This window comes from Drosophila busckii, unplaced genomic scaffold (assembly GCF_011750605.1).
Source record: "Drosophila busckii strain San Diego stock center, stock number 13000-0081.31 unplaced genomic scaffold, ASM1175060v1 chrUn_07, whole genome shotgun sequence".
Taxonomy (NCBI): Eukaryota; Metazoa; Arthropoda; class Insecta; order Diptera; family Drosophilidae; genus Drosophila; species Drosophila busckii.
The window spans coordinates 358,956-374,296 of record NW_022872723.1 but is presented as its reverse complement, the minus strand read 5'-3'; the positions used below and the strand labels follow the sequence as shown (position 1 = coordinate 374,296).

Below are 15,341 nucleotides of genomic sequence, written 5' to 3'. Positions count from 1 at the left end.
TGGAGCTATAATAAAAGTGTGTAATAACATTTTACCATTTCAAAGTTTTCTTTCCACACTCACAAAATTGTTGGCTAATAGAATAGACGACTGTTCTTTCTGGCCAGTAGAATTGCGGCCAAGATATTGCAGATTTCGGCATGTCAGTTCCATTCAAGTATTCGAATTGCTCCGCTGTAAGCAGCATATCGTCTATCCTTATTTGTTCCTTACTCTGTGGAGCTGGCAAAGCTTGAACTAAATTCAAAGCTATCAGCAAAATACTGCACAATCTAACTTTCAAGCAATGCATGTTGAAACTGATTTAAGGCACAGTAAAATCTTTGCACTTTTATACATTTTTTTGCGCAAATAATAAGGGTATACATAAAATAATATAATATAATATAATATATATATATATATATATATATGTATATAATATTAATAATTACAAAATATGAGGGGTGGTACTTCTTGGAATTTGTAGGTTTCATTGCATTATTTATATGCCAGGCCATCTTAGGCTTGCGTATTCATATAATTTCTAGTATACCCAGTATCATACCGGATATTTTCAATAAAACTCTTATACCGCGGCCACAAAACTAAAGAAATTTCATTACCGCCTTCCATTCATAGAATTAATATTAACCAAAAATTATATTGTACATAAATATATATGTTTTAAAACCTTTTTGTTTTCCGTTATCATCAATAGTTTTGTAATGTTTATAAATAAGAAGAGACAACAAAAAAAAATTGTACGTAAAGTTGTCAAATGAGATTGTTAAATTTTCAACAACACAGCTATTTTCCGTACACGCACCGCCAGTTCAGTACAAAAAAGTACTATCCTTGATTGATACTAGCTTAATTGCTCTTGTTGTTTTCATTAACTGCGTCTGCATCTTAGACTTAGTTTCCACCTTAAGATAATAGCTGTTTTAAATTTAAATATAAATAATCAAAGGAACTAGAGCGGGCAAGATATCGATGTTTGCATTATCGATGTTTCATTTGAAGGTCACAACAGTGAGAAATAGCGCGTAAACGCGTGACTGTCAAAAGTGCTGCCATATGAGCAAAATGCGAGTGTTCCCATATGAACTTGTTCTGAACGAACAACAACTCTAATATACGGTAACATTCACAAAAACAAAAAGAACAAGAAAATAAATTTGCTGACTTGTATCCATAAGTTATAATTTTGAGCAGTTTAATAAACCAAAAAATGCTCTGACAACAGTGCATTTTCTTTCTATTCAATATTTTCATATAAGCTGTGTTTGTGTGTGTTTAAAGCCGAAACAAAAGGAAAAGCCGGAAGGTGTGCAAAAAGACTGCCGCTCAAGGGCTGCCACAGTGGTAAGTGTTAATTTAATTGCGTTAAATGGCAATGCTTTAAGTTCGCCGGCGTGTCAAGGCACTGAAATGAAATCCGTTTTATTGTCATGCTGTTGGATACTTTCTTTGTAAATTTACTATGTTTAACTTTTTGGCGCAATTTTGCAACGTTTTGTTGTAGTGTGCATACAATTGCTAATGTTAGAGTGAGATGAATGTATGTATGTGCGTATTGGCTATAGAGTTGCCTACTGTCCGAACAGGTCTAGCACGTTGAAGTACACATGTATGTTTATAATTTTAATATAGCAATATGATCTAATATTTATCGCATATATTGATTTTTGAGCCACCGAAATAATTTATAATTTGTAAGTTTGAGAAATCTGAAATTGAAATAAAAAAGGACTAAATTTGACCAAGCGCAATGCAATAAACATGACACTTGACAGCTCTGCCTGCTAAACGGAAAATTCAATTCGCAAAACTGCTCAAAAAATTATTTGGAATTTAAGAATCAAGAAATAAAGAATATCAACTAATAAACAGAAGTTTTGATTTTTGGGACGCAACTTGGAAAGTATTGGTAATTAACCGCAAATGTTGTAGTTCTATGTTTGTATTTGACTTGCTGACGCGCCATCATAAATATTTGTACATACATACATACATATGTATGTATGTTCGTATGCATGTAAAGTGGACGATATTTACATGCACGTGCATCTCTGCATACAGAGTACATATGCATGTGTATGTATATGTGTGTTTTGTTTGCAACTGCATAAAAAAAATTGATAAGGTTATGTCGGCAAAACTTACAAACGTAGAGTGCACTTTGAGTTAGCTTTGTATGTTGACGTCCGTATTAATCATAGACTATGCAGGAATAATCATGGCGTGGGTGCCGACAACCGACTTCGAGGATGATTTGGTCAGCATGCAGCTGGACTTAAATTTGTTGCACAGTCAGCTTGCATTCGAGGAAAATCGTAAAACGGAATACGCACCACGCCCACAGTCTACATATGACTATTTAGAGAGGCGAGCAAAGCGGAATGAAGAACTTGAGAACACACAAGGTCCACTATGCAAAAAGTCGAAGGAGATCCGATCAAGCTTGGCCATGATGGAGCGATTACAGCAGATTGCGGGCACAAAGCCACTGGGCGAACATGCTACCATGGCCGATTGGGAAGACAGAAGCACTGTTGAGAAAGAGGCACGTTCCATGATACGTCATTTCGGCTTGATGTCTATGGCCGGTGTTCGCTTAACACGGCCTCCAGAGAGCAACAGTAGCTCGGAAAGCAAGAAAATTCATTACATGCGTAATGGGATTCCTCTTATTCTGGACCCTAAGTTCTTTGAGCCGGGCAAGAAACGTGTTGTTCGAAGTTCAGAGAACAGCAGCATCAAACAAAATTCATTGGACTCCGACGAAACTGGAAGCAGTAACAGTTTATACGCTTCTGCCAAGACTCATTTGGATGAGAGTCAAGATGGAGAGGAAATACCCTATGAATTATTGCAAGAAAGTTTAGCTGAAAACCAATCCCAACTCAACAAAACGTAAGCAAGGCAAAACGTATTAAACCGGGCGTCATACTAATCTATTACATATAAATGTACTGTCAGTCCAAATGGAGGTTTCTTCAATTTACCTGTTGCCAAAAGATCACAGAATGTTACAGATCAGAATGATAAAGACTGTAATTTAAATTTAGTCGTAATAAAAAACAAATCCACATATACTAAAGTATATGAAGCTAATATAAGTTGGAGTCAAATATTTATATAAGTCATAACCAAAACCTTTTAAATAATCAATACTAAGTAATCATAACGATTATAAAAAATCTAAAAAAAATACATCATTAACTTTTTATAATTGTACTCGTAATGATTATTACAATACCCAAGTTAAATAATCATAACGATTATTTTTGCAATAAAATTAGTTTTTGAGTAATGGCAATGCTATTTGAGATAATAAACTCTTTTCTCGAAATCCACATCTCATCATTGTATCAATTAATATTGAAATCGACCGTTTAATTTTCCAGAATTTATATGGAACTATATGATCGCTACTTTCAGAAATATATTATATGATATTACATTTGATTAAGAGTCGATCTTGAAAAAATTAGTTTGGAAAGTATATGTATCTATTGGAAACATTGTTGGATTTATCTTCAATTCGTTGCATCCTTCGTTAAACAGTTTTAGACACTTTTAATGAATAAAACTCAAGCCATGCTAATGTATGGCTTGTTTATTAATTTGTTAAATATTTGTCATTTATTTACGTGACAATCAATTAAACTTAGTAATCTTCACACCACTGCAGACAGACAGACAGCTGCTATAACTAATATGCTCCAACAAGGCGTCTAGCATTGGAGCGAGTGAGTAAGCGAGGCAGAGTATGTCAGCTGCTATTCTCTCGTGATGTATCGCCCCAGCTTCTCTACTTGCTATTATTTTTTGTCATAGTCCCGTGCTGCAGAGTCTGAAACTTCAAAGCAGATACGCATACCCATGTGTAGAGTACACAAACAAACACATCTGTGTACAGACATACGTACATTTGTGTCTGTGTGTGTACATACATATGTACATATATAAGGCAATGTTTTTACCATAAGCCAAATGCAAGTTTTCGGTTTCCTTCCCAACCGCGCACTCTTTTGTTTCCATTGTCAATTGCTTTTTCTTTTTTGCATTTATTTTTGCTTTTGTCATAGTTTTGTTGCTTTGGGATGCTGGCTTGTGTCTTTATGCATAAGTACCACGCTGATAGGCAGCTTGTACATACAGGAAGATTTACGAATACGTATGTATGTATGTGCATACATGCATTTGTTTGTATGTAGAGTTTATGTATGATTAAAGGCATCCATTGGGGTAGACAATTCACAACGTACATATGTATATATGTAACTAAATATTTTTTATGTTTGGTATGTATGTGCATATGTATGTATGTATGTATGTGAACAAATGCCGTGTTTTAATTAACTGTGGATAGTATATGTTTGTAAGCTTCTGCGTTAGCGCTGAAGAAAATGTAATGAGGGTAAATTTTGTATAACGAAGATTCAATGCTCTTATTTATGCAAACTAAAAAATATTGTTTTAGGTCTCCACGTTTAATTGAAATCATGTATGTATACATAAATAGTGTTTGTGCAGCTATAGGTAATTTTAAAAAAATGTATGTGTATGGTTGACAAACTTGGAAAAGGTGTTCTGTTCTTTCAGTGAAGGTAGCAAAAGCAGCAGCCAAATAAAAAATATACTTACATACATACATATAAACATAAATTCGCACACATTCAATTTTATGTGCTTTTACTTGGGTATTTGTATTTGTGTGAGTGTGTATGTGCCAAGATACAGAGAAATAAAAAGGAGCAACAGCCCTGCGCTTACCGGCTGCCGGCTGCGTCTCGTTTATGTTGTTGCTGTGCCGTCTACTTCGCTGTGGTCGTAGTTGTTGCTTTTGCACTACATTGAACTTGAGAGCAGCCAAGTTAAACTTGAAAGATGTTTGGAGCGCTCGCAAGCAAGAGTGAGCTAGAGCGAGAGCGCAACCGAGAGCAAGAGAGTGTGATCAACTTAGAGGCAACCACCAAAAACATGTTGAGCGCTGACTGCACTGCATCCACCGTTTTGGCGCGCGCAAGCGTAAGCTCTCTTCTCTGGCGTGCTGTGCTGTGCTCTCGCTCTCTGGAAGTTTCGAGCAGCCTGGACCAAAGTTGAATGTGTTCGGTGCAGTACCGTTTCAACGTTTGCCAAGGACGAATCGCTTGCAGCGCATCAGGATAGCAACAAAAAATAATACTATTAAACCAGACTAGTAGTATTTAGTTAGGCCAATGCACAGGATGAGGCTGTGTCAACAGAATCCAAATTACACACCGCATGGCCAGGAGTTAAGGAGGGCGTGTGAACGAAAACTTTGGCGGTATAGATACATACAAATACAAATACGAACGATGTACATGCGACGATACGTTACCGGGTTGGGCTTTTATGTCGTCTGTTGTGTACCACGCTCCGCATTCCCGAGTTGACAGCCTGCATGTTTCTGAGATGCTTTGAGTGCTCTCCGAGACGGCAAAAGTTAGCAACAAAAATTAAGCGATGTGATGCTTGGCGACGTTTCGCATTGGATCGGTTCGGTTCGGTTTTAAATTAACTTTCTGCGCCTTCTATTCTTTCGTTCGACGCCTTTAATAAACGCTGTCATAAGGATACAAAAAAAAAAAACGCAAAGACGCGCGCGGCTTTTCGCACAAGGAGAAACCTCAACCCTATGCCTCTGAAACAAAGGACTCCATTTAGGTAATGACTAACTGCAATGCTAATGAAATTAACTTTTACTTAGCTGCCTGTCGAATTCATTTACCCACACGCATCATCAAAAAAATAAAACATGTAGAGGCTGCGAAAAAAAAGAAAAAAAAAACTAAAATAAACCAGCAGAAAAAACTTGCTACGCTGGTCCGGCCACTGGTCTGTCTACTCGGTGTGCCCCAGCCTGTTATATGTCCGTCCTCAGCATCTCTCACTGTTGCTAGCCCGTCCCCGGCGCCCGACACTCCCTCCGCCGTCCTTATGACTCTTTTTCTTTATAGATTTTTTTTTAAGTCGTGGCAATGTACATATATATTTTTATTTCTGGCTTTCCTGTTCCGGACAAGCAAACAAACAAAAAAAAAAAAAACACAAACCTGCGCTCAAATTGAAATACTTTACGAAACTTGTATTTGCTTAGCCTTATCGCCTGTGCTCAGTCCCCAGCAGCCAAATGCAGTGTCTTACTGCCTGTGGCGAGTTTTTTTTCTGGGGCTAAGCCAAAAGCCAACCAGCGGGAGATTGATGTAACGAGGTTTTATGCAAGGTCTTGGGATTTGTTTTAGTTTTAGGAAACGTTGAGCTACTTACTAAAAAATACATTTAAAAAAGGAACGCCTGGGAAGCTTCACTAATTCCAGAAACTTTTAAAATTCTTTTTGGGTTTAACCAAAACAACATGTTATGGATAATAATTAAATCTTGTGCATCTTTATTACGTTTCGGCTTATAGCCGTTGGCAATTCATTACAAGTCTTGTGAGGAGTACTGAAACAAAAACAGAAACCGGCATTTGCTTCATACAAACATACACAGGTATGTACATACATACATATCGTTTATTTCTGGTCCCTTCTTTTAGTTCGCTTTTGCGCTCTTCAACTAGTTTTTATATTCCCCCTCCTCCCACCTGCCTACGCTTGGGTCGCTGTCCGGGTAAGCTCTGTCCAGCTAGGCTAGTGACTTTTTTAACTCGTGTATTTTGCCCGCTTTGCCCTAGTACTAATCCGTGAAAATGGCGCTGCTTCCCCCTCTACGCCAAAGCGAGTGTGTCGGCCGCCCCCACCCACGCCCCAAGGGTAAAAGCATCATCATGACATGTCGGACGTTGTGTGCGCTTCGCTTGACTCTTTAATTTTATTTGATTTTTGCTCTGGCGTTTGTTTGCTTAGGATGCCGCAACCTATTCCAGCTGACACATTGCTGCTTCTCCCCCTTTAGCCTGGCTGCCGATAGGCTCTGCTTGGAAAGGCTAATTTATGTGTATCATAGCCCTCTAACTGCTTTGGATATTAGCCAAACTAAACCTTTGGCGTTTGTCGAATGTCATGGTGCCTTGATATCAGATTCGAATACAAGCTTGTCATTTGAAAAGTCATTATAAAGTGACGGCGAAAGAAAATATAAACACAAGTAACGCAAAGAATTGCATTTCTTATAAATATATGTATATTCTATAGCTTTCCAAGCTAAAATTGCGAGTTGTCTAATATTGAAATGCTAAAATTCCTTAAATTTCCTTGAAAAGCCAATGGAATTAATCAAAACTCAAGTAAGCATTGTGTGCTAATAGAAGTTTTTGTTTCATTTGTTTGTAATTTTTCTCAGAGATGCCAAAGATTACCAACAAAAAATTGTTCAATTGTTTCCTCTCTCACCACAACACACAGCCTTAGGCTTGGCGACATGTGTTGGCACGCCCACGTGTCTTTTTTTTCTTCTTTTAACTAAAGTTCGCAACACATGCTTAACTGATTGACAAGGGAGAAAATATATGGAGACTGGGCCTTGCCATTGTATATTGGCATTAGGATAATATAGTAAAAAAGGTTTGCCAGCTTTAAATTTGATTTTATGCAAAACCATACATACATATGTAAGTAGATGTACATAAAGAAAAATGGCCTAAGGACGCGCTTTTTATCTGTATGTGTACAGCTTTTTTTTATTACATTTCTTTTTATGCTACCTAGCCTAAAAATAGTCAAGGAAGCTGCCGTGGAAAACGCACATAAAAAGCGTAACGCAATTTAAACACACGCATGTGTGTGTGCGTGTGTGGAACAGAAAGAAATTCCACTCTGTTGAATGTAAATCGAATACATACTATACATACAAATATACATACACGTATGTGTGTATGTGTGAACATATAGTGCAATGGAGTATAATAAAAAATGTTTAATAGTGGCCTGTTGAACAAGCCAACAAGAAGAGCAACAGCTCAGCCAGCGTCGCAGTCAGAGAGGGATTGCTGCTGCGAGCTTCGCAGCTTTCTCAACACCGGCAAATTGAAAGTTCATGCTGCGCAAACTCAGAGAGGAAGTTAGAGCGAGACTGAGAAAGAGAGCCTGAGAGCAGATCTGCGGTGCTGGTTTAATTTACGAAGTATGGTGAAAATGTCAAATTAATTTAGTGTGAGGCATTTGAGTATGCATACAAGCTTATGTGAGTGTAGTAGCTCTAAAACTTTGCCTTACTTTTATTTCAATGCTGATTAATTGCTTATTTTTGCCACGCAGTTGAAAAGTAGCAAAGTTGTAAAAAGTCGCGCTCTCTCTTTCCTTATGAAATGGTTAAGCAAGAGCGCGCATGTATCGAACGTTCTCTCTCGCTATCTCTCTCTATCTCTCTCTCTCTCTCTACTCCATTTTCGATGAAAGCTTTCGCACTCTCATCTCTGCTCGTCTCTGCTATTTTACGCTGAGCCAATTGGAGGACCTGAATGAAGTAAAGTAGGAGCGATCGAGATCGGCGCGAAGTGATAGCGAAGAGAACCAGAATGATCACAGAGATGAACCAAAGGAATAAATATGAAAGGCGGGATCGTCCATAAAAATTTAACGTTTGTTCCCTTTGCTATCTGCTTTGGTGGATACGACGAAGCGAAGTTCAACGGCAGCATCCCCCACAGGGTGTGCAACAATCAGCTCTAGTATAACATACATTCACATGTATGTGTGTGGTTTGTGTATGTGTTAGTATGCGTAAATAGCTGGGTGACTGAGTGGGCGGAATAGAAATGAAGTGTAAATGTGAATGACAGCGGCGAAGGAACGCTGTGGAATTTTACGAAACACGTCGCCGCAACGCAGCGCGTCAGTCGGGACGAAAATTGAAAAAGTTTCATTGCTAATAGCCGTACTTTCATTATTAAATTTATTTTAGAAAACGCGCTATGCTGGTGCAGCAGCGTCTCAGAAGATACATGGATATGTCAACAGGATATTAAAGCATTGGCCCTGAGAGAGTGTACACGAGTGTCTAAAGCGAGCAATCAACCAACATGGCGGCGGCGACATCATTAAATCGTGAATTTGTCGAGGGCTGGACACTGGCACAGACCCTGGGCGAAGGCGCATATGGAGAGTGAGTAGTGCCCAAAAATACACTCTTTATGCACGTGTGCGTGTGTGAGTCTGTGTGTGTGCGCGTTGAAGTCAATAAACCGGAAATGCTGCATGACACAAGGAAAACGCATATTTCCGTTTCTGAAGCTTAACTTAACGCTCGTCAATGTTGGTGTGCGCATGTCCGAAACATTATAGCGCAACAACGAGATTGGTAATATGGCCAGAATCTGACACGAAGCAGTCAACACACAGTCAGCCACAATCACAGACGGAGTTGCATCAGAACAATGCAGTTCAAATTAAAAATGCATCAACAAACTCGAAACTCATTTTATATTATTTTATATATTTTACATTTTACAACATAGAGTGAAGCTACTGATCAATCGTCAGACTGGCGAAGCTGTAGCCATGAAAATGGTGGATCTGAAGAAGCATCCCGATGCCGTGATCTCAGTACGGAAGGAGGTCTGCATTCAAAAGATGCTACAGGACACGCACATTTTGCGCTTCTTTGGCAAACGCTCACAGGGACATGTGGAGTATATATTTTTGGAGTATGCCGCCGGTGGAGAACTATTCGATCGCATCGGTGAGTTCAGAAATAAATTTCGTACAATTAAATGCTTCGTTAATAATTATTGTATTACATTTTTATTTGCTTTGCTAATTAGTATATACAAATTATAATTCGCTGTAGTATAAATATTTGATTTAAGTTTTATTAGAATGGGATATTCGATTCTTGCGGGGTTAACATTTATTTTTCGGCTTGATAATTGAGTTGAGTCTAGAGCATGTGTACAAGTGTCAAAGCCGTAATCTAATTTGAATAAGTTGCACTCGTTAGCTCCACATGAAAACTTGTTTATGATCCTTTTAGCTAAAAAAGCTCGAAAACAACAATTACAGCTTATAAAGGCTTTCCTACAAGCCATGTGGCATGTGGCACAGATATACAAGTGTATGTGCAATGAGTGTGTGCGACCAAAAAACATCAGACGAGGAAGAAAGTGGGCGGACAGCATTGGAGTGCGCATATAACCTGACGACAAATCAAAGTAACAAGATAGAGATCTTGATTGCAGCGAGACAGAGAGGAGCAGAAGCAACTAAATGTGAAATGACAATTTGGCAAATGTGTCGCGTCAGTGCTGGGAAACACATGAGAACAGAACTCGGAAAAACGAGGAGAGGAGTTCGCTGCATGTTTGACATTTCCATAAACATTAAATAGACTTTCGAGTCTGTAAAGGTCAGCGCTGAGAAATTGTGTGGCAGAAATTGTGTTGTGCCTAATGGAAAGTGGGCTTGGGTTTTTGCATTGATTACCTGCCTGAATGGCCGCCCCACACCGCCGATTGAATAGATGTGTCAGCAGTTGGACGGTTGTTAATGGCGCCTGTTGGATAGGCAACAAAAATCAGACAAAGTGCAATTTGAAAATTAGATATCCCAATCTAATAGTGAAAAGTAGAAAGAGTTTTTTCTTAAACAACATACGTGCTTGTAAATTTGCACATCTTATATTTTCCCTTTTCGACTTTTCATTGACTGTTTGTTGGGGGGAGGATATTTATTAGAAATTGCCATTCTTATATTTTGTTTATTGAGAATGTAAACATGTGTACATATATTGAAATTATCTCTTTGATTCAGTTCGCTACCAACTCTCAAATTCATTCCCTCTCGTTCATCTCTTGGGCTTAGCTATTGCACCACATTTTACATAAAATAAGTATAAAGTTATTTGTAATTTGTAATGTTGCTTTTAATATCAAGTATCCATCATGAATGACATATTTTATTAGATTACTAAAAATTATTAGTTTAATTTTCAGTACTTATTAGTTAAATTTATATATTTATCACACAAAAGCATTTCTAAAATTGAGATACTTAGATATTTAATTTTTCTTGACTCAAACTCTTGTCTCAATTCACTTATTGCTGGAGTGTCGGCATTGTAGACATTGGCTTGGGCAGAGAAGCTGCTCTCTTTTTTTTTTTTGAAAGTCAAGTCAACAATTAGGCGAAAGTCTGCGGCTTATTGCTCGGTACACTCTGCCAAGGGTCCTTCCGGCTTGTGTCGACATGTTGATTATGTCGATTCATATGCCAAATGTACTTCCGACTTCTGACTGTTGAACTTAAAGCTGTCTGCTCTATGGCAGGTCTAGACAATGTGACTGCTCTATTTTATAAAACCTGGCCCATCATTTAGAGTATCCTCATAAATACATGTGTATGTATGTACATATATTTAAACAGATAATCAGGGCATAAGGACTTTTTGTTTGTGTTCGAAAAATTTTCATGAAACTGGTAATTGCATTTAACTGCTGGAATTGTTCGATTCGCTTTTACTGTACTTACTGGTTTGTTATTTTTGCTGCTGCTGCTTCCTGTTTCAAACTTCAATGTAATGATATCAGCTTAAGTCTAGTTTAGGCATGACCGGGATAAATGTAAATAATTTCATTTCTGCTTGATTTCATATAGGCTAAAGCCACTCTACATTTCTTTGTTATGCTTTAAGTAAAATCAAATAACAATCACATTTCATTCAATTACAGAACCTGACATCGGCATGCCCCAACATGAGGCCCAGCGCTACTTTACCCAACTGTTGTCCGGGCTAAACTATTTGCACCAGCGCGGCATTGCTCATCGCGATCTGAAGCCGGAGAATCTACTGCTGGACGAGCATGATAACGTGAAGATCTCTGACTTTGGAATGGCAACCATGTTTAGGTATTAGGTACAAACTAATTTCTTTGGACTCCTTACAAGGTGACAAAGAAAAAATATAAAGAATCAAATTTGAAATCCAATAGCTAATAAACGGCAATTGTGTCGTCATGTCTTAAAAACACAAGATTCGCTCTTTATCAAGAGCGAGAGAAGTAATGTAAGCACAATGTGCAATTAATGAAAGAGAGCGAATTGTCGCCTACTCACTTATGCTTTGAGTCTTATATTATAACTAACGGCACTTGTCTTTTGCTCTCTGCGCTCTCTTTCTTAAACTTTCATGTGAACCCCTTCACACAACTGTCGCATTCTTTCCAATGCCGATGGTGCGTGCAGATGCAAGGGCAAGGAGCGGCTGCTGGACAAGCGCTGCGGCACGTTGCCGTATGTGGCGCCGGAGGTGCTGCTGAAGCCGTACCACGCTCAGCCGGCGGATATTTGGTCTTGTGGCGTCATTCTGGTCACAATGCTGGCGGGTGGTAAGTACAGCCAACACTAACAACAACCACACCAACTACTAAATACAAATCAATTTTATTAAGTGCTGTTAGCTAATTCAGTTCCATCATTGTACATATGTATGTGTGTTTGCAAAAAAAAAAAAAAACAAGTTAATGAAATAGAAATCGCTGCACTGCTGCTTTACCGCGTTTACCTCTTGCACTTTGCCTGTTATTACCCGCTCGTTCGTAAGCTTGCACACTATGAAACAACATAACGGCACATTTAGCATACAGTAACAATTGATGTCATGAGTGTTTTATTTTTTAATTATGATATGTACAACATATACTATATTTAGTATATAATGTATGTTTAGTGTAGTACCTATATTAAATTTTATGATATATTACACAAATGAAACTAACCACATTTCATATGAATGTTAAATGTATAAAGAAACTGCAACTCTTTCGTTTTGGCTGTTTCTTTGGTATTCTAGCTGTAGATTGTTTTCGTAATTTGTATCATCTAAAGCTTTTATACCAAAGCTCCAGCTTAAATTGCTTGCCAACGCACCCCCGCCAACAACAACAACAACAACAAATACAACAATAACAGAGTCATCCACATGCATATTTAACGCACATGCACGCCATACACACATACAGACATACTCTACAAATGTTAATCTCTTGAACTCTTTCTCACTCTTTGACTCACAGAGTTGCCTTGGGACCAGCCTTCGGCCAGTTGCAGAGAGTTCATCACATGGAAGGACAATGATCGCTGGCAAACGCAGACTCCTTGGAGCAAACTGGACACATTGGCCATCTCATTGCTGCGAAAGGTGCTGGCCAGCACTCCAGGCTCTCGTCTTACACTGGACAAAATACTCGATCACAAATGGTGCAACATGCAGTTTGCCGATCACGGTAAGCTAATGACCCATCTTTCCTTCAATGTGTGCTCAATCTCAAATGTGTACTCAACTTCTCCCAAGAGAGCGCATGTTCGCTGCTCAGGTACTTAGTGACTCTCAATTGCCTTTGTGCTTTGCATATCTTGAGGGTCGCTCTGTGCCTGTGCTGCGCTTGCTGCTAAAAACAACGAGAGCAATGGGCTTAAGCAAAATGAGCCGCATCCAAAGCAATAGTTACGTTACAGTTACAGTTCGTCGATGGTCGATCACTCGCCTGGGAAGAGACTTCTGCTTTGCCGACGCTTTGGCGCTTTAGCTGTATGATAGATTTGAATACTTCATAAAGCTAGATTACCAAAGCATTGGAGGTTGCAGCTTATACCACAACTAAGTATTTAAAAATTAAAAATTAAAAAAAAAACCCACACAGTTTAGTACTTTTTTTTTTTTTTTTTTTTCATTAATGATGCTTAGTTGTTTTATTTTTAAACTTTTGATTTCGCATATTATTTGCTCTTTGGTGATTTTAGCTGTATGGTGCTTGCATAATCCATAGAGCTTAATTACCAAAAACCAAATGGTTTTTGCATATGCTTTCGTTTTGCCTTTGTTTATTATTTGATTTGCCGCTAATTGCCTAGAGCAAGTGTTTTTAACTTTATAACCAACAGTACATATGTTATTCTTACAGATCGCTCTTATGATCTGGTTGACTCAGCGGCCGCCTTAGAGATTTGCTCCCCCAAAGCTAAGCGACAGCGACTGCAGTCGAGCGCGCATCTGAGCAACAATCTGGACGATTCCATATCGCGAAATTACTGCTCACAGCCCATGCCTGTTATGGGTAGCGAGGTGGAATTCGATGCGGGGCCACGCAATAATTTGGCTTGTGGTCTGGATGAGGAACGACAAGCGCTAGCCCAGGAGGCGCGCCTAATACACTGCTTCTCACAGCCGGCCATGCTGGACGATTTGTTGCTTGCGACGCAAATGAACCAGACTCAGAACGCCTCTCAGAATTACTTCCAGCGCTTGGTGCGGCGTATGACGCGCTTCTTTGTGACCACGCTTTGGGATGACACCATTAAGCGCTTGGTCAGCACAATAGAGCGCTTGGGCAGCTACACGTGCAAGGTTAGCGAGGAAGGCGTGGTCACAGTGTCGACCATCGATCGTCGCAAGCTACGTTTGGTCTTCAAGGCGCATATCATTGAAATGGATGGAAAAATACTCATCGACTTCCGGTTGTCCAAGGGCTGTGGTCTGGAGTTTAAGCGTCGGTTCATCAAGATCAAGCACGCGCTTGAGGATATTGTGCTCAAGGGTCCCACTACTTGGCCCATTGCGATTGCAACCAACTCGGTGCCTTAGTTATTAATCTACAGTTAAGTCGCTTCATTAGTTTTGAATATTTGTAATGCGCTATCTTGTTGGATATCATGAAACATGTCTGGCTGTCTTTAGCTCCATTGTGCTTATCTATCATTCATCACACTATTAAATTTAAGAACATTTTAACCACTCGGACTTATGTTACCTAAGCAAATCGAATAAGCTTTTATTACTGTTATGGTTGTAGCTCTAGAATGAAAGTATTTTAGTTAGCTAAACGTTATGGAACAATAAATCGTACATGATTTTGATTACATTTTAATAAATTGATTTTTTTGTGTGCATAGCAAGGTCCAAAGAGCATAAGCAAATATTATAAAAAATCATAAGTTGAAGCAAAGTACTTGAATTTAAGGTGTCCAAACTTACATAAATCTCTTCATATCCTTATATCCTCGAAGTACTTTAGACTGTTGCAGCCCTGGTGCAGTCCAACTAAGAACTATTAGTTTGTCTAGTGACTAGACTAGACTCTAGTCGATCGTCTATTCCACTGCATGTCCTGGGCTCCTGTATATTGTACCTAACAATCTCATCCACGAACTAAGCCCACGATGTTTAATTCGTGGTATTATCCACTGCCGAAAAGAACGGAATTTTTTATTTTCCTTAAAATTCTCTTTTGCACATATTCCTTTTTTTTTTAGATATTGACGAAATTAACTACACCTGCATCCTATTCCAAACTTTCTAAAGGTCCTCTCTGAAGAAATTGCCAACTATCAGGCACACCGTATTCAATCGCAAAAAGTTTACTAAGTATTATTAAAAGAAAATCAAAGATGCAT

At 38.7% G+C, this 15,341-nt stretch overlaps 2 protein-coding genes across 5 annotated transcripts; both read left to right on the top strand.

The window, feature by feature from the left end:
- The first annotated feature begins 1,182 nt into the window (after positions 1-1,182).
- LOC108608297 (serine/threonine-protein kinase grp) lies at positions 1,183-14,792 on the top strand. 2 transcript variants are annotated; one of them, XM_017999622.2, is made up of 7 exons: positions 1,183-1,347; positions 8,860-9,060; positions 9,413-9,636; positions 11,621-11,798; positions 12,135-12,277; positions 12,965-13,174; positions 13,853-14,792. In XM_017999622.2, exons 2-7 carry the CDS (start codon positions 8,978-8,980, stop codon positions 14,530-14,532), a joined length of 1,518 nt encoding a protein of 505 aa, XP_017855111.1. In that variant the 5' UTR covers positions 1,183-1,347; positions 8,860-8,977; the 3' UTR covers positions 14,533-14,792. The 2 variants fall into 2 exon arrangements, with proteins under 2 accessions (XP_017855111.1, XP_017855112.1); XM_017999623.2 differs by lacking the exon at positions 1,183-1,347 and adding an exon at positions 5,072-5,679.
- On the top strand, positions 1,794-3,127 carry LOC108608298. Of its 3 annotated transcripts, none has more exons than XM_017999625.2 (2): positions 1,794-1,912; positions 2,205-3,127. In XM_017999625.2, the coding sequence occupies exon 2, from the start codon at positions 2,222-2,224 to the stop codon at positions 2,900-2,902; it is 681 nt and encodes a 226-aa protein (XP_017855114.1). In that variant the 5' UTR covers positions 1,794-1,912; positions 2,205-2,221; the 3' UTR covers positions 2,903-3,127. The 3 variants fall into 3 exon arrangements, with proteins under 3 accessions (XP_017855114.1, XP_017855113.1, XP_017855115.1); XM_017999624.2 differs by having other exon boundaries at positions 1,795-1,912; positions 2,214-3,126; XM_017999626.2 differs by having other exon boundaries at positions 1,799-1,902; positions 2,214-3,127.
- Positions 14,793-15,341: the final 549 nt, after the last annotated feature.